General features: G+C 43.0%; 1 protein-coding gene and 1 long non-coding RNA gene across 3 annotated transcripts; both read right to left on the bottom strand.

The window, feature by feature from the left end:
- Nucleotides 1-682: 682 nt before the first annotated feature.
- LOC113006795 (uncharacterized) lies at nucleotides 683-11,250 on the bottom strand. 2 transcript variants are annotated; one of them, XM_026142978.2, is made up of 3 exons: nucleotides 11,172-11,250; nucleotides 2,537-2,587; nucleotides 683-2,446 (listed from the first exon to the last, which is right to left on the bottom strand). In XM_026142978.2, exons 2-3 carry the CDS (start codon nucleotides 2,579-2,581, stop codon nucleotides 1,097-1,099), a joined length of 1,395 nt encoding a protein of 464 aa, XP_025998763.1. In that variant the 5' UTR covers nucleotides 2,582-2,587; nucleotides 11,172-11,250; the 3' UTR covers nucleotides 683-1,096. The 2 variants fall into 2 exon arrangements, with proteins under 2 accessions (XP_025998763.1, XP_025998762.1); XM_026142977.2 differs by lacking the exon at nucleotides 11,172-11,250 and adding an exon at nucleotides 10,665-10,850.
- Nucleotides 11,251-13,282: 2,032 nt separating this feature from the next.
- Nucleotides 13,283-16,226, bottom strand: LOC145420301 (uncharacterized). Its single transcript, XR_013901605.1, has 3 exons — nucleotides 14,645-16,226; nucleotides 14,468-14,555; nucleotides 13,283-13,759 (listed from the first exon to the last, which is right to left on the bottom strand). It is a non-coding gene; the product is annotated as an uncharacterized LOC145420301 (long non-coding RNA).
- Between the last annotated feature and the right edge of the window lie 1,586 nt (nucleotides 16,227-17,812).

The following is a 17,812-nucleotide window of genomic DNA, read 5'->3' as shown; positions in this document are numbered from 1 at the left end:
AATAATAAAATGTAGGGCTAGTGTTACATCAGGCTTTTCTGGGTTAAACATTTCCATCTTTTTTCCTGTGAAGTTTGTTAAAACTACACGACTGATCGACGAGAAACAGTTGGGCTGATGACTGATGACAGTAGGAGGTGTGTAAGTGTGCATTACAGCAACACTTCAGAAGAAGTGAGCGTGCTCCACACTGGTTCTGTGTGAACCTATGGGAATCTGTAAATCTGCTCCTTAACGTGATTAGTTGTGGCTATCTTCTCAAGGTACACATTGGATATTTGTTGTTTCGTCCTGGTTAGTGGCTCTGACACTCACTAGTCCTTGGCCTCCTTCCTTCTTATAACCCACCACAAGGTTCAGTACTTAGTCCTTTACTTTTTATACTGTATTTAAACTAATTAGAATGTCTTGATTTAAATACCACTGTGTTTGTCAGTGAGGAAATCCTGGATCAGCTCCTGGGTACTGTAAAGGTATAAAAACTGTTTCTTATAAATGGGTTATTATAAAATTTAAGAACATCCACTATCCATTTGGAAATCAACCAATAAATCATAATAGTAAATTCAGCATAAACAATGTTGAAACTGATGATGGATCCAAAACTAAAGTTCATAGGTGTATTGTTAGATTGTAAATGAAGTTGCCCCCCACCCCCACCCCATGAAACACATCTTAACAGTTTTTTTTCTAAGAAAAAAACTTTATTACACAAAGAGGACTTGTAAATATGGATTGTCTTTAAAAACTGTACTGTTTGTATGTAGCTCCATACTTGCTCTACTGGGTCAACAGGGGGGGATTAACATAAAACAATGACAAACTCAGTATGTTTAAAAGAAAGCAGTAAGAATAGTGTACAAAGCAAGGAGTGGCGATCCCAGCACCCCACTGTTCATTCTTTAATAACATTTTATGAATCAAAAGATTTTAAAATGATACGATGATGTTATTACCATAGAGAGGGATTTGAGGGTCTCTCTGGTTACAGTGTTACTTCAGAACTCCAATAATTTGGATAAAAGGCAGACGATGGATGCCACTGTGGAGTGTCCATGCTTTGGTTTTAGGCTGCTTCTCCACAGACGTCACACATTTACTGCTTATGTCCAGAGTGGGTTTGCAGATGGTTTATTAAGTATCTTTTATGAGTAAAGCCCTTTCCACACTGACCACAGCTGAACTGTTTAACCCCACTGTGGGTGAGCTGATGTCTCCGTAGGTTAGTAATCAGCGTAAAGGCCTTTCCACACTGACCACAGCTGAATGGTTTAATTCCACTGTGGAGGAGCTGGTGATTTTTTAAATCACCTTTCTGACTAAAACACTTTCCACACTGATCGCAGCTGAATGGTTTAACCCCACTGTGGGTAAACTGGTGTCTTTTCAATTCACCCATCTCAGTAAAGGCCTTTCCACACTCCCCACAGATGAATGCTTTAACCCCACTGTGGATGAGCTGATGTCTTTTTAAGCTCCTGTGGCTAACAAAACCTTTTCCACACTCCTCACAGCTGAAAGGCTTAACATCACTGTGGGTGAACTGGTGTGTTTTTAAATCATCCCTGCGAGTGAAACACTTTCCACACTGATCACACTTGAATGGTTTAACCCCACTGTGGATCAGCTGGTGTTTCTTTAAGATCCCACTGAAAGCAAAACCCTTTCCACACTGCTCACAGGTGAATGCTGTAATTCCACTGTGGATGAGCTTATGTGTTTTTAATTTACTCGGGCAAGTAAAAGACTTTCCACACTGCTCACAGGTGAATGGTTTAACCCCACTGTGGACAAACTGGTGTCTTTTCAAATCACCCTTCTCTGTAAAAGCCTTTCCACACTCGCCGCAGACAAATGCTTTAATTCCACTGTGGGTGACCTGGTGTCGTTTTAATTTACTAATGCAAGTGAACGCCTTTCCACACTGATCACAGATGTATGGTTTAACTCCACTGTGAGTGAGCTGATGACTGTTTAAATCACTCATCTCATTAAAACTCCTTCCACACTGACCACAGCAGAATGGTTTAACCCCACTGTGGATGAGCTGGTGTCTCTGTAACTTACTAACGCAGGTAAAACCCCTTCCACAGTGGTCACAGCTGAATGGCTTAACCCCACTGTGGACGAAGTGATGCTGTTTTAAATCACTCTTCCGAATAAAACACCTCCCACACTGCTCACAGCTGAATGGTTTAACCCCACTGTGGATGAGCTGGTGCTTTTTTAAATCACTCGACTGAGTAAAACCCTTTCCACACTGCTCACAGATGAAGGGTCTGTCCCCACTGTGGATGCGTTGGTGTCTTCTGAGGTGGTCCATCTTGGCGAAAGCCTTTCCACAGACGACACAACGATGCACTCTGTTTCCCTTTGCGGCTGGTGGGTGAGCTTTGTCAGGCCCACTGCAGTGCTGAGGTCTCTGGCCATTTTTTCCTCTTTGTTCCTGTAGTGACAGAAACTAATCTGTGAACCTGCAGTCCTGAGACAATGTCACTGAATTCATGTTAGCATGTGTATGAACCTGTCTCCTCACCGCTTGTGGAGAATCAATTTCTAAACTCTTCCTTTGCTCCTCCATCTCCTCCTGTTGGGATGGAAAAGATCATCATTGATAATCAAACACAATCCAAACACTTGCTGGCAGTTACCTTTAGACCATAAAGATATTGAACTCTGAAGCTGCATATTTTTATTTAATATGGATGCATTACTCATTGGTATTGATCAATTGTCAATTTGCATATCAGCAAGCCTGTTGTTAGGCAGTGGTGTGTTGATCTCCAGGGCCAGCAACAAGTCTGGTTCAGTCATTTGGCAGGTGTTGATAAACTGTGTGGGAGGAAGGATGAAAGACCCAAATGCAGGACTCACGGGAAACCAAGGCTACGTCTACACTAATCTGGACAAATTTGAAAACTGAAAACGTCCACACTATTGTTTTCAATCAGTTTTGAACAGTTGTGCATCCACACTAAAACGACTAAAAACAATTACTTTGCTGTACTGCGCATGCGTGAAACGTAAGATGATTCGACCTGCGTTATTTCTGTCTGCCGTTTATTTACTTTCCGGCTCTTTGAAATGTCTAGGAAAAGCATCAAGTTTTTTAAATGGACTAACAATGAGGTGGAGTTGCTGCAAGTAACACAAAAGTACAAAGTTGCAAAAGTGAGTGAGAATTAAAGAATTTGAGGAAAAGCTATCTGGAGGATGTCCGAACTGATATTAATCTTTGATATGGCTGTCAAAATTGAGAGCAAACAAAATAACTGCTGTACAATGCCGTCCGCCATCTTGGTTGAATTGGTCACATGAATGCATCACATGACTAAAATTCGTCATCGTTTTCAAAAGGCCTGCGTTTTCGCAGGGCACACTGCGATGCAAAACCAGCGTTTTCAAATGTATCCACTTTGGAAAGCGTTTTCAAAAAGGTCAGTTTTCCTTGACCAAAAACACTGTCTCAGTGTAGATGGAAGGCCAAAATGGAGAGAAAAGACACGTTTTCAAACGAAAAGGCATTAGTGTGCACATGGCCCAAGGAGTAACTAAGGGAGGCAGCTTTAGTGGCTGTACGAAACCCGAACATTAACACGAGAAAACTGACCAAAAACTAGAAACAATGAACTACAGCAGAAACTGGGAAACTCGAACTGGGAATCACAAGATGCATGGAGGAAACACACAGCACTATGAGGGAACATGATGGTGCGATGCGACAGACAGACAGATGAAAACACAGGAACGGAACCAGAAAGAAAAACAAATAGTCCAGAAAGCCGCGGCAGTGCAGATACAGTTCAGGGGCCGACCGCGTGGAAAGTGGTAGGGGCGAAGGCGAAGTGGGTCTGGAGGCCAACCTTGCGGAAAGCAGCGGCGGCGTACTGGAAGCAGCTCCGGAGGTCGACCACGTGGGAAGAGGCGACAACGCTACAGTTCAGGAGGCCACCTTTGATGGCGAAGATCCTTGGCCAATAGATCCTGAGTACGACGATGGCAAAGGAGGGCCTTTTCTGGAACCCAATGAAGAAGATGACGGAGACAAAGAGCTTCAGGTGACTTGGATGGCAGCCATCGTTGGTGTGGTTTGGAGGATTGTGGGCATCAATGTAGTTTGGTGGATGGCCAAAATCGGTGTGATTTGGCGGATGGACGAGGATGTGCTGGCCTAATCCGACGTGGACGTATCCAGAGAACAACACTAAACACTGGTCACCAACCCAGGACCATGACAGGTACAGCAAAATCAAAATGAACCGACCCAAAATGCCTCGAGGAGCTCCAATGTATGCCCAGTCGAGTGCTGTTGTGTTATCATTGTTTTTGTTTAAAACTGCGGGCTGCGTGGGCCTGATGTGGTTACACTTTATATTCACACGCTACTCCTAAATGCATTTCTATTGCAGGTCTGTTTGTAGTCGCACATGTGGGTGAAACACGTTTACATCATTTAATGCTACAGAGCCATCCATTAAGATAAGATAAGATGACCTTTATTAGTCCCACAGGTGGGAAATTTGTTTTGTTACAGAAAAAGTGCAAAGTTATGTAGCAGAAATTAGAAAACACTGGAATGCAATAAAATACAATGGAATAAAATATAAATACAAATACTATATACAACTGAGTGGGAAAATACAAAAATACAACTTCGTCAGAAGAAGAATTGCACATATAGTAGTCTTATTGCACATGTGAGGGTTTGATCAGCTGCAAAAGTCGTTATTGTGGAGTCTGACAGCAGTGGGGAGGAAAGACCTGTGAAATCTCTCCGTCCCACACCGTGGGTGCCGCAGTCTCCCACTGAAGGAGCTGCTCAGTGCTGTCAGAGTCTCCTGCATGGGGTGGGAGATGTTGTCCAACAGGGATGACAGCTTAGCCACCTTTCTCCTGTCACTCACCACCTCCACTGGGTCCAGAGGGCATCCTAGAACAGAGCTGGCCCTTCTGATCAGCCTGTTCAGTCTCTTCCTGTCCCCAGCAGAGATGCTGCTGCCCCAGCAGACCACACCATAGAAGATGGCTGAGGCCATCACAGAGTCATAGAAGGTCTTCAGGTGTGGGCCCTCTACTCCAAACGACCTGAGTCTCCACAGCAGGTACAGCCTGCTCTGCCCTTTCCTGTAGAGGGCGTCTGAGTTATGAGTCCAGTCCAGTTTGTTAAATGAAGCATCAAAGAATTTCTGTGGAGAATTTTTGTACTCCACTTATTCGAAGTACTCAATGAATCGTTGCAGCCCTAATCCAATCTCTCTGTTCACATGAGATCCAGCGATATCTAGCTACACCTTATCATCCACTCCATCTCGCTTTGAGTGCTCAGATAGAGTAGAAAAGCACTATATAAGAACCAATCCATTTACCATTTACCATCTCCAACCTTTCATCCCGGTTGAACTAAGGCAAAGGTTATTTCATTTCATGTCTTCATGTCATTTTAGCACAATCCGCTTTAAACCAGTTAGAGGAACACTTTCTCAGTAATTTACTCAGTACAACTGTTTTATGAAATCATACATTTTTAAAGTCAGACATCAGCGTGACCTGTGTGTCCGAAATGTTTCTCCCACGGAAAATGTCCAGATGAACAGAATCAACTCTCTGAGGTCAGCTGAGATGAAGGTGGCTCACATTATATCACAGACTGTTTCCCTCCCCAGGACTGCTTTGAGACAACTGACTGGCAGATATTTGAGAATGCCGCTCATAGCAACATCAATGAACTCACAGACTCTGTCATTGGATATATTGATAAATCTATAGACAATATCATCACCAAAACCACCGTCTGCAAATATACAAATCAGAAAGTCTAGGTAATTAAAGACAATCATACTAAGGTCAAGGCGTGAACCTCTGTCTTTACCTCAGGGAATCCTGACGCATATAAAGACAACAAGGAGCAGATCCTCTACCCTCAGGAGGACAGTGAGGCTATAACTGCATCCCAGGCTGGGTTCTCAGGGCGTGCGCCGACCAGCTGGCAGGGGTGTTCACCAACATCTTCAACCTCTCCCTGAGACAGTCAGTGGTCCTCACATCCTTCAAAACATCCACTGTCATTCTTGTCCCAAAGAAATCAGCGGTCTCCTGTCTGAATGACTACCGCCCTGTTGCACTGACATTGTCATTATGAAGTCCCTCGAGCGGCTAGTCAAAGGTCACATCTGCTTCTCCCTCCCTGACAGGCTGGACCCTCTTCAGTTCGCCTAACTACAGAGGATGCCATCGCCCTAACAACGCACACCAACCTCACTCACCTGGAAAAAAAAAAACATGTTCAAGAATGCTCTTCATCGACTACAGCTCGGCTTTTAACACCATCATCCCCTCAAAACTTGCCTCGAAGCTCGTCGACCTTGGGCTGGGAACACCCATCTGCAGATGGATTCTGAACTTCCTCACGAACAGGCCCCAGGTCGTGAGAGCAGGTAAGCACACCTCCTCATCACATCCTAAACACAGGAATGCCACAGGGATGTGTGCTTAGCTCCCTCCTTTATTCCCTGTTCACACACACGATTGCGTTGCTAAACATAAGTCCAACACCATTATCAAGGTTGCGGATGACACAACCAGGCCTCATCACAGGCAACGATGAGATGGCCTATCGAGAGGAGGTGATAGCGCTGTACAAGTGGTGTCTGGAAAATAACCTGACTCTCAACATCAGCAAAACAAGGGAAATGATAGTGGACTACCAGAAACGACCAGTCAGGGAACACCAGTCCATCAACATCAACAGTGTCGAGGTCGAAAGTGTCACCAACTTTAAATTCCTTGGAGTCTACATCACTGAGGATCTCTCCTGGACCCTTCACACAGACATTGCTATCAGGAAAGCTCACAAGCGACTCTACTTTCTGAAAATCACTACAGAGGGTGGTGAAGGCAGCAGAGCACATCACTGGCATGAGGCTTCCTGCCATTCAGGCAGGGCTCGCAAAATCGCTAGCCCAACATCCCGGGGCTAGCGATTTTTCCAGTCGGGCTACCAAAATCTATCTCTGCCCTGCCCATCGGCCTATCGTAGGAAGGAAAAATATATGTCAATGCTTTTGCATTCTTTCGGAAATGTAGCTGGGTAATTATGTCATTGGCATCGGTGAGCCACTGTCAATATGTGACATATTGAAATCGCGTTTGAATTTGCGCTTGTTTTTTGCTTTCACTTTGCAATCGCGCGAACTGTGTATAGAACTGTGTATAGAACTGTGTATAGAGAGCGACAGCACTGATTGGTGAGTGATCATAGCAGCATTATATTAATGCTGCTATCCTGTATATATTGTACATACTATTGTTTGAGTACTTACGATTGGTTTTTTTTGTTTGTTTTTTTGTTTTTTTTCTGCGGGATTTGATTCCCTGCCGTTGTAGTGTGTTACTGATGGTGACCTTTGTTACTTTGGTCCCAGCTCTCTGCACGTCATTCACCAGGTCCCCCCGTGTGGTTCTGGGATCTTTGCTCACCGTTCTCATGATCATTTTGACCCCACGGGATGAGATCTTGCGTGGAGCCCCAGATCGAGGGAGATTATCAGTGGTCTTGTATGTCTTCCATTTTCTGATGATTGCTCCCACAGTTGATTTTTTCACACCAAGCTGCTTGCCTATTGTAGATTCACTCTTCCCAGTCTGGTGCAGGTCTACAATACTTTTCCTGGTGTCCTTCGAAAGCTCTTTGGTCTTGGCCATGGCGGAGTTTGGAGTCTGACTGTTTGAGGCTGTGGACAGGTGTCTTTTATACAGATGATGAGTTCAAACAGGTGCCATTCATACAGGTAACGAGTGGGGGACAGAAAAGCTTCTTACAGAAGACGTTACAGGTCTGTGAGAGCCAGAGATTTTCCTTGTTTGAGGTGACCAAATACTTATTTTCCACCCTAATTTACAAATAAATTCTTTACAAATCCGACCATGTGAATTCATGTATTTTTTTTTTCACATTCTGTCTCTCACAGTTGAAGTGTACCTCTGGTGCAAATTACTGACCTCTGTCATCATTTTAAGTGGGGGAACTTGCACAATCGGTGGCTGACTAAATACTTTTTTGCCCCACTGTAAGATTTTCTGGAGGACAGACATTTGTTTAGAACTCTTAAAGATGCCGAAGAAGCTCCTTTAAGCAATTACTGTGATGTTCCTCCACCTCCAAAGAAATGTCAGAAGGAGTCCGAACCACAAAAGAAGCACGTATTCTCGGACAAGTAGTTGCAGGAGGTGAGCTGGCTTCAAACAAATGATGAACGCACAGAGACGTGGTGCAGGATGTGCCGTGAAAATCCCACTCTAGCGGACAAAAACACTGCCTTTTATATGGACGCAAACGCACGTTGCAACTTCTTATCTGGTGCGCGTCTTTTATTTTGACAGTGAATGCGCACATGCGGACCACTTATGTGCACCCGTGTAAATAACATAATGTTCTGCCGGATGTGTTGTTGGTTTTCCCTCGATTTCTGAGTCGACAAGCGCCTTTGTTACTGGGACCAGTCATTTTAAGAAAGGCCCCCATTAGAACCCATGAGAAATGCAAAAAATGCATTATTGCTCAGTCTGCAATATCTTTCCCAGAACAAACACCAATTGCAAAAGGAACAGCGTACTATGTTGCAAAGAGTGAACTACCACTGGGAAAATTTAGCAGTCTTTGCAAACTTCAAAAAGCAAACGTCCTCGATCTTGGTTCCACTTGCCTCTTACCCGTGACTTCAGTGGAAATTTCAAATTCAGGATCTGACAGAGACTGATTCATGTCCTACACAGTTTTTACAAGTTCATAGAAATGTCTATTCAATTAGAACCAAGTATTTAAGTTGATGATTGTAATTTTTATACAATGTTGTAATTTGTGTTTCAACAATTGTTTTGATTAATGTTTTGTTTCCTTTACAATCTTATACTTTAATGTATAATATTGTAAAGGAAACAAAACGGGAAACAAAACATCAATCAAAAAATTGCTACCTTTTTTATTCGGGCTACTTAAATTTATTTTGGGCTACCAAAAACTGAAGAGTCCCTGCCCGAAGGGCTACCAGGGATTTTGAAATTTTGCGAGCCCTGCATTCAGGACATTTATCTCCAGCGGTGCCACCATAAAGCACACAGCATCATCAAGGACCACAGCCACCCAGCACATCAGCAGTTCTCCTTGTTACCATCTGGCAGACGTTACAGGAGTCTGTCTGCTTAGACTACAAGACTTAAAAACTGTTTTTACCACCAAGCCATACGACACCTGAACCACATCTCACACACTACACACCACAGGATGCACACAGAAGCTGTCCTAAAGTTGCTCAAGTACATTCTACATTCTGCACTGGTCACTCACTTTATCAGTAATCACAAAAAAAAACAAAACCTCATTCTCCGTACTGTACTGTACTAACTGCCACTTTTAATCTTGTACTGCTCAAATCTGTACTGCTGCTCACTCCTGACACTTTATCTTATGTGCAATTATATTGTTTCCACACTTGAAGAGGGAATGCCAGGAATCGTGAACCTTGTAAACAGGTTCTATTTATGGTAAACTGGTAAATGGCCTGTATTTATATAGCGCTTTACTAGTCCCTAAGGACCCCAAAGCGCTTTACATATCCAGTCATCCACCCATTCACACACATATTCACACACTGGTGATGGCAAGCTACATTGTAGCCACAGCCACCCTGAGGCGCACTGACATAAATAGAAAAAAAAATCAGCTCTGTAGCAAATCTAAAAACAAAATGGAAACTATAAGTCATCCCAACATCCTCAGACACACAAACATAATCAGATAAATCACATTACGTAACAAATGCCTATTATTAAAATATAATTATGAGTTATAATTGCCTATTTCAAATATCCCAGCTCGTCCAACATCAACATGGTTTAATTCTCTGGGTTGATTAATAAAAATTATGTTTTCCTGCCACAAATGAAATTGAAAACACTACAAAATCCCACAAAGTCTTAAAGGACCTTAGAGCTACTTCCTGACCAACCTATCGGCCCCACAGAGCAAACTCAGCCCTGGACAGACATTGAACAACAAGCATGCAAACAGCAAGATCACCACAATAAAACTCCATGTTTCACCAACATTACACACCCTCAGCTCTAACAGCTTGGACCAATGACTCAGTGTTACAGCGCCTCAGGAGAACAGCACCAACATCAACACCGACACTGGTTGAGAACTTACTGAACCTCGTAATAATCAGGACAGAAACACAGATCAAACAATAACCTTTCCAGAATTATTAGAAACCACAGAGCTTGGATGAATCTTTAATGAATCAGTACAAAGTAAGTCGACAGTGAGACAGCTGCAACCTGTGTGTTTTACAAAGTAAGAGGCAAACACAAACATGTGACTGAGGTCATGTAAAAGAAGAGTGTGTGCGCCACGTGGGTGAACATGTGGTCACTGGGAACAAAGAGCATGTTCAGTGGGAGCCTTCAGTCACGCTGAGGGTGAATTAAACAAACGCTGTTCAGCTTCCAGGAAGGTTATCAGTTAGCATGCAGGACCAAACGTTAGCCACTGACTGTGAAATACACCAACCCGCACACTGCGGTCATCAGGGTTAAAGGTCACATTCACACCGAGTCGTGCGTGCATATATTAGACCTGTGCTATTTGTGCTGCGGTGATGTGTTACCATCTGTCTGCAGAGCTGGATCCTGTCAGTTGGTACAGGAAGCCCACAGTCCTTTGTTAGCAGAGGGAGCACTGTGAGCTAACGGGTGGTGCTGCTGGTGTTCACTGCTGTGCAGCTGAGAGCAGACTCCATCAGCTCTGCAGGCTGTGCATGAAGCTGTAGGAGCCACAGCAGTGCTGTCACCTCAGAGACTGGACAGTAGTGATTAGTGATGCGCGAATCATGAACAAATCGTTCAATACTCGAGAATCACTTTACTGACTCATGAATCATGATTCACAGGCCCAACTGACTCACTGACTCATCCCTGTTGCTGTTAGCAGCAATGTATCTAGCTTATAATTAAAATTGTGGAGAAAAACACAACATCCAGTATCTTAACAAAAAAAAATCTGCTCTGAACTGGAAGAAAAAACCCTGAGTAGAAGCTCACATCAAGAAAATAGCTTCTCGGTTCACAGTAGCATCGCTCTGCTAACATGCTAACAGCACATTTGAGCTACTTACCCCCTCCCTTCCTGTGCTGAATCATAAGCGTAAGCGAATCACTCAGGACTCACTAACCCCCTCCCTCCTGGCTCACAGCTTCTTCTTCTTCTTGGTTGGCAACCAATGTTAAGGCGCATTACCGCCCTCTGGCTCACAGCTCAGTGGACATTTAGATGAGAAAATATATATTTAACACATTTAAGGAAAATGCTAATAAAATAAAAATAAACCTCTGTCGCCTCTGTCAGTGCGCCCCAGGGTGGCTGTGGCTACAATGTAGCTGCCATCACCAGTGTGTGAATGTGTGTGTGAATGGGTGGATGACTGGATATGTAAAGTGCTTTGGGGTCCTTAGGGACTAGTAAAGCGCTATATAAATACAGGCCATTTACCATTTACCATTAACAAAAGAAATGTTTATTAAGCAATTTTAATAGGAAATTGCTTAATTTTAGAAATGTTTTTGCTCTTTTTTGCTCTATAAAATAGTTGTTTGTTTTTTTTTTAGAATCATTCATTTTAGCAGTAGGATTTACATGAAAAGAGAAAGAAATTAAGTTTGAGTGAAAATGTAAATTTTTTGCACTCTCTGGTCAACTGACTCAGTGAATCAATGGACTCAAAAACCCGATTCACTTTGGTGAGTGACTCATTAAATCCGATTCAGTAACAAGAATCAAATTTACCATCACTAGTAGTGATGTGTCGATCGCAAACGAAATGGCTCGTGAACGACACAAGCCGGCTCCTTATCGCAAGCCATGTTTTGTTTTTTTTCCTTTCTCTCACCCTCTCTCCACTTTTTTTCCGCTTCACTCCACATGCTAGCCTTGTGCTTTGCGCTGGGAAGAGGGGGGAGGGACAGTAGTTACCAGTGTTGCCAGCTTAGAGACTTTGTCGCTATATTTAGCGACTTTTCAGACCCCCTTAGCGACTTTTTTTCTAATAAGCGACTAGCGACAAATCTGGCGACTTTTTCTGGTGTTATTGGAGACTTATTTATGACATCTTTTTGACGTGAAAGCACGTATCGCTCTTACTCTCAACAAGCAGCGGGTGCTGCCGTGGGCACCTCGCCCGTGCCAAAGCGCTCACAGGCGGAGGATAGTCCTCCCCCAGCTGCTATCAGGGCAGGAGATGTTCACACCTGTGCATCCGAACTGCAAACGAATCGCACATGAGCGAAGCCGCTGCTCCCGCACTGACTGTAACGCAGTCAGTTCTTCTTTTACTGTTATGCTGTTTTGTGGATCAGGTTTAAAACTACTTATAAACACACACACACACAAAGTAACTCCACCAGAGTGCCTATTTCAGGTCACTTTTGCCGGTCCAAGCCCAGATAAAGGAGCAGGGTTGCAATTGTGACATTACAAAAAACAATAATTGCTAAAATAAATTTAATTCGTAGTTCTAAATAAATTCTAAATGCATTTAGGACGTTTTTTACTCACTTTATGTTTCTTCCACGATGTTATTTCTCTCTCCAACAACGTAGGTTACAATTATATTAGCATGACCAAGTATGCAAATTAGGCGATGACGTCAATAGCCAATAGCGATTTTCCTTACTGAGGAGTTGGCAACCCTGGTAGTTACACTCTCAGTAGCACAGGAACAGAGCGGGAGGGAGAGACAGAGAAAGAGAGCCAGGGACAACAACGTCACATTAGAAAGGTATCCGGTTCTTAAGTCTGACGTCACTAGCCATGTCTGGGACTTAACTCCGCTGCAGATCCATATATCAAATGATCACTATGGCATTACTGAGAGTTGAAAAACTGTCTAAAGTCTTTCATCTTTAATAAATGATCAGTGTTCTGCTCTACCAGGTGTAACAATTGAGTTTAACATCCAGGCATCCATGAAAACGGAATTTATGACATTTAACGGAGTTAGAAGTTAGCAGGAAGTTAGCTCACTATCTTCTATCTAAATACAATATAGCATGTCCTGACTGCGGGGTTTTGGAAACAATTTAAAACGTACAGCTCTGCTATCACTTCCAACGTAAATGAAGACAGAAAACTAAACAGCAGTGACGTTTGCAGGGTTACTGAAGTTGGGCTATATAATGTTGTGCTACGTTATTGCTAGCAACACAGCTATGTTAGTGTAGCCAAGTACAGGATAGGGTAGGGGAAATTAAAGTAAGATGGAGAGAATGGGCCAATAGCTAGATTCGCAGGAGGGATAAAGGGAGTTGCGTGGAGAAGAATGACTGGAGCCACAGGTAAAGTTGCTATGAATTGTATTAAACTATTTAGCAACAATTTAACAGCATTTTATGAACAGGAATGAAAACATAAAATAAAATACAGTGACAGCAATAATAATAACAGTCAGAATCCTATCTGAGCTCAGATATGTCAGTCTTGCCGGCTTAATAGTCAGTGTTCAGTCAAGTCAAATCCAACAGGTCAAAAGTTTGTGATTGGTGCGATTTCGTCCTACCGCACTGTTACAATTGTTTGTGAGAGAAGAGCAACCTGCCCTTCTGGGCCAACTCAGAATGGCTGTGGTTCGGTTCGGTTCAAAGGGAAAGGCTCGCCATCTTCCTCGTCAGGAAGAGATCCAGGTCTCACGATCCCATAAAAAAACCTAGCCTGTAAACAACAGGACTATTACTAATTCAGTTCACACTCTAATGATATACATGGCCATATGTAAATAATGTAAGTGCTATAACAAAACAAGCACAAAACATTATTTCTAATTTCTAACTATAGTCTATACAGTGCATCTTAATCATGAATGCAATCTTTAAATCACAATCAGCTTATTCTATCGTCAAGGTGCACATTTCTATCAGAAATCAGAAATAAACCATAAACTATGGTAGATTATTTTTTTACAGTATTGCCCTTTAACTGAATTACAGGAGCATTGCTTTACACTGCATAGCAATGAAGCAATATATTATTTACACTCAATGTACAGAATAAAATTACCAAAAGAATATACAAAAACCCACAGGCTGTAGTTTTACAGTATGTGGTAACGTATCAGCACAGTAAGAATACACACGGACATCTATCCAGTGCCGCTCGAGCATCAACTGTAACAAAATAAAATAGATTCATGACCTTTAAGATCAACATTAACTTATTCCATCATCTAATTTTAGTGCATTTAATATTCAACAAGTAATACTAGAACATCATCAGCACACAAGCTGAGTGCTCAAAATGGCTGAACTCAGTGAGAAACCCCGTGTGTTCTCCCACAGTGAAAACGTGGTCAGCTACAGCTATGAGCATTAGGCTAGTTAGCTTTTCAATTAGCCTGATTCGCCCAGTCCCAGTTTAACTCACCAGCACACTTCTAATGTTCAACTCTCAGAGAGGATCTTGTTCAACTCTCAGAGAGGATCTTGTCCACTTCATCCGCTCCCGCGCAGATCTACAACATTGAAATCAGGCCATTATATTCCCTGTTAACTTCTTGTTAGCTTTTTAGCTTCAAGGTTAGCTTAACAGCTTCTGACTCACCGCGATGGTTTCAAGGTCCGAAATGTTCACAATAAATCAGGTCCGTTTCTCCAAGGTCCATGCAGATCTCCGGTATGGATATTTGCTCAATTTATCAAGTTAATAGTTATTTTCCAGCGAAAAGCTTGGCGGTGAAAATCAGTGATGGTCTCGTGCACCTCTGTCTCTCTCTGTGTCTGAGCACGTGACGGTACAGAGCAGGGGAAGGCGGGGCTTGTTCCTTCCTAACCAGTAGGGGTGTTAAATATACTCTTTGGGTTTTATTCTTATATTTATAGTATTTATCTTTTATTATTGATTTATTTTTGATCAACTCAGTGATTAACAGAGTAATGATAAATCCCAATTAACAATAACATGTTGTAGTGCATTACTGAGTCGTGTAAACTCACTGGGTTACATCCTCCCCTCTTAAATCTCATGCACGTCCCCGTGCATGGCTCTGGGGGAATAGGTAACATCATGAGCAAGGGAGTCGATGAAAGCTTTGTTCAATCCTTGAAAGAGTGATTTAACCACTGTTACTAATGGGTTACCTAGCTGGGGATAAGTGAGTCTTTGGGATGGTTGGCGAATTCTTTCAGATCTTCTGATCTGTGTTTCTGTTTGCAAGGTTTCAGGTTCATCATCGTTTTCAACTTGTCTTTCAGGTGAAAGTTGATGAGTTGAGTTCTCTGACAACGGTGAATCTGACAAACTGGTCGACAAAACATTTTTGTCTTTTCGAGTGTCTGTTTCAGACTCACTTGGTGTGTTATTTTGTAGGCTTGTGTCACTTTCACTTGGTGATACGTTTGCTTCACTTTCACGTTCTGTCTGAGGTAGGTCTGTTTCACGGTCCATTTCAGGTAAGTTGGTGTCAGTTGAACTTCCAATTTCGCCTTCAGGTAAGTATGTTTCAGTTTCGTTCTCAGTTTCCTTTTCAGGTAAGTCTGTCATGTCCGGTAATGTGTTAGGTTGTTCGTCATCATTTACAGGATCTTTGTTTTGTTTGAATCCTTGGGTTGGCGGTATGGCGCATACTTGGTAAAAATGTCTGTTTTTCACTTGTGGAGGTTCAGGGTAAGAAAACTCATCTTCCTCTTCCTCAAGTGTTTGGTCGGAGTCAACTTCCAAAGCTGAACTTTGTCTTGTGCGTGGTCTGTTAGTTTTTGTGACTCGCTCGGGTTCATGCTCTGTTGGTGAGAGAAATCCACAGGGAAGTAACAGATCTCTGTGGAGCGTTCTGTTGGGTCCATCTCCGTTTTCTGGTTTTACAGTGTATACTGGTAAGTTTTCCATTTGTTTGGTAACAATATACACTGTTTGCTCCCATTTGTCCGCTAATTTGTGCTTCTCTCTCAGGCGGAGATTTCGAACCAAGACTCTGTCTCCCACATGTAGTGTGGATTCACGGATGATTTTGTCAAACCGTTTCTTGTTTTTGTCTGCTACTTTCTGGGAGTTTTTGATGGCTATTTCGTAGCTCTGTTCGAGGTAGCTTTTCAACTGCTTGACGTATTGAGAGTGAGTCAACTGTGGCTTGTTTGGCTGTGGCAGGCCAAAGGCAATATCAATGGGCAAGCGAGGCTGTCTACCAAACATTAACCCATAAGGAGAATAGCCTGTTACATCATTTTTTGTACAGTTATAAGCGTGAGTAAGTGGTTTTACGAAGTCACGCCAGTGATGTTTCTCGGCGTCTTTCAAGGTACCAAGCATACTGAGTAATGTGCGATTGTATCGCTCAACAGGGTTGCCACGAGGATGATAAGGACTTGTTCGGACTTTGCGGATACCGAGCAGAGAGCACAGTTCTTTGATTGTACGCGATTCAAAGTCTCTCCCTTGGTCGCTATGAAGTCGCTCTGGAAAGCCATAATGAACTAAGAAGTTCTCCCATAAGTTCTTTGCAACGGTGGTGGCTTTCTGGTCTTTGGTTGGAATGGACACAGCATACTTTGTAAAATGATCCGTGATCACTAGGACATCTTTAGTGTTTTTACTGTCTGGTTCTATTGAGAGGAAGTCCATGCAGACTAGCTCCATGGGCCTGGAAGTTTTAATATTTACCAGAGGAGCAGCCTTGTCTGGCAGGGCTTTTCTACGGACACATCTCTCGCAAGCTTTCACTTTCTTTTCGACATCAACTGCCATTTTTGGCCAGTAGAAACGTGACCGAATGAGTTCCAGTGTGCGTTCGACCCCTAAATGCCCCATGTTGTCATGAAGATTAAGCATAACTGTAGGGCGTAAGGAATCAGGAAGGACTAACTGCAACAAGGTCTCTGGCCCCAACTGGCGTTTCCGGTACAGTAAGTCATTTTGGAGGTCAAGACGTTTCCACTCCCTTAAAAATAAGAGAACATCGTGAGACTCAGACTTAGTATCGGCTGGTGGACGTGAGTCAGCTGCCAGCAGCTTGATGACTTTACTAATGGCTGGATCTTTTCTCTGCAGGTTGACAAGATCAGTATGGGTGTATCTGGGTAAGGCTAGGAGATTGTTATCATTGCCTTCTTCTTGAAACATGTCTGGAATGGCACCTGCAGACATGGCAAGTGACTGGACTAGAGCACAAGAGGGTTCAGTCTGATCCATAGCCATATATCTTTGACAGGCTGCCATCACGGTATCGGATTGAAGTTGGAGCTCGACATCTTTGACTGAGGACAAGAGATGGGATCTGAACTTATCAATGCGCTGACATTCCTGGGTAAAAACTGGATCGTCTTCAGGTTTGTCATGTGGTTTCCTAGATAGTCCATCTGCATCAAGATTTTGTCTCCCAGCTCTGTACTTAATGTCAAAGTTATAGGTGGACAATGCAGCCAACCAACGATAACTCGTGGCATCAAGCTTTGCTGTGGTCAGAAGGTAAGTCAATGGGTTGTTGTCGGTGATGACTGTGAAGGTGTTTCCATATAAATAGTCATGAAACTTGTCAGTTATGGCCCACTTTAAAGCTAGAAATTCTAACTTGTGGGCGGGGTATCTAGCTTCACTACGGGATAGACCACGACTTGCATAGGCTATAACCTGTGTGGTTCCATTCTGCACTTGATAAAGAGCTGCCCCAAGTCCGGTTGTACTGGCATCTGTGTGTACCAGGTAAGGTAGCTTTGCATCAGCATACCCAAGGACTGGTGAGGTGGTGAGTTTTTCAATAATAGTTTGAAACGATTTCTG

This window comes from Astatotilapia calliptera, chromosome 15, assembly GCF_964374335.1.
Source record: "Astatotilapia calliptera chromosome 15, fAstCal68.1, whole genome shotgun sequence".
NCBI lineage: Eukaryota > Metazoa > Chordata > Actinopteri > Cichliformes > Cichlidae > Astatotilapia > Astatotilapia calliptera.
This window is presented reverse-complemented; position numbering and strand designations above follow the sequence as displayed.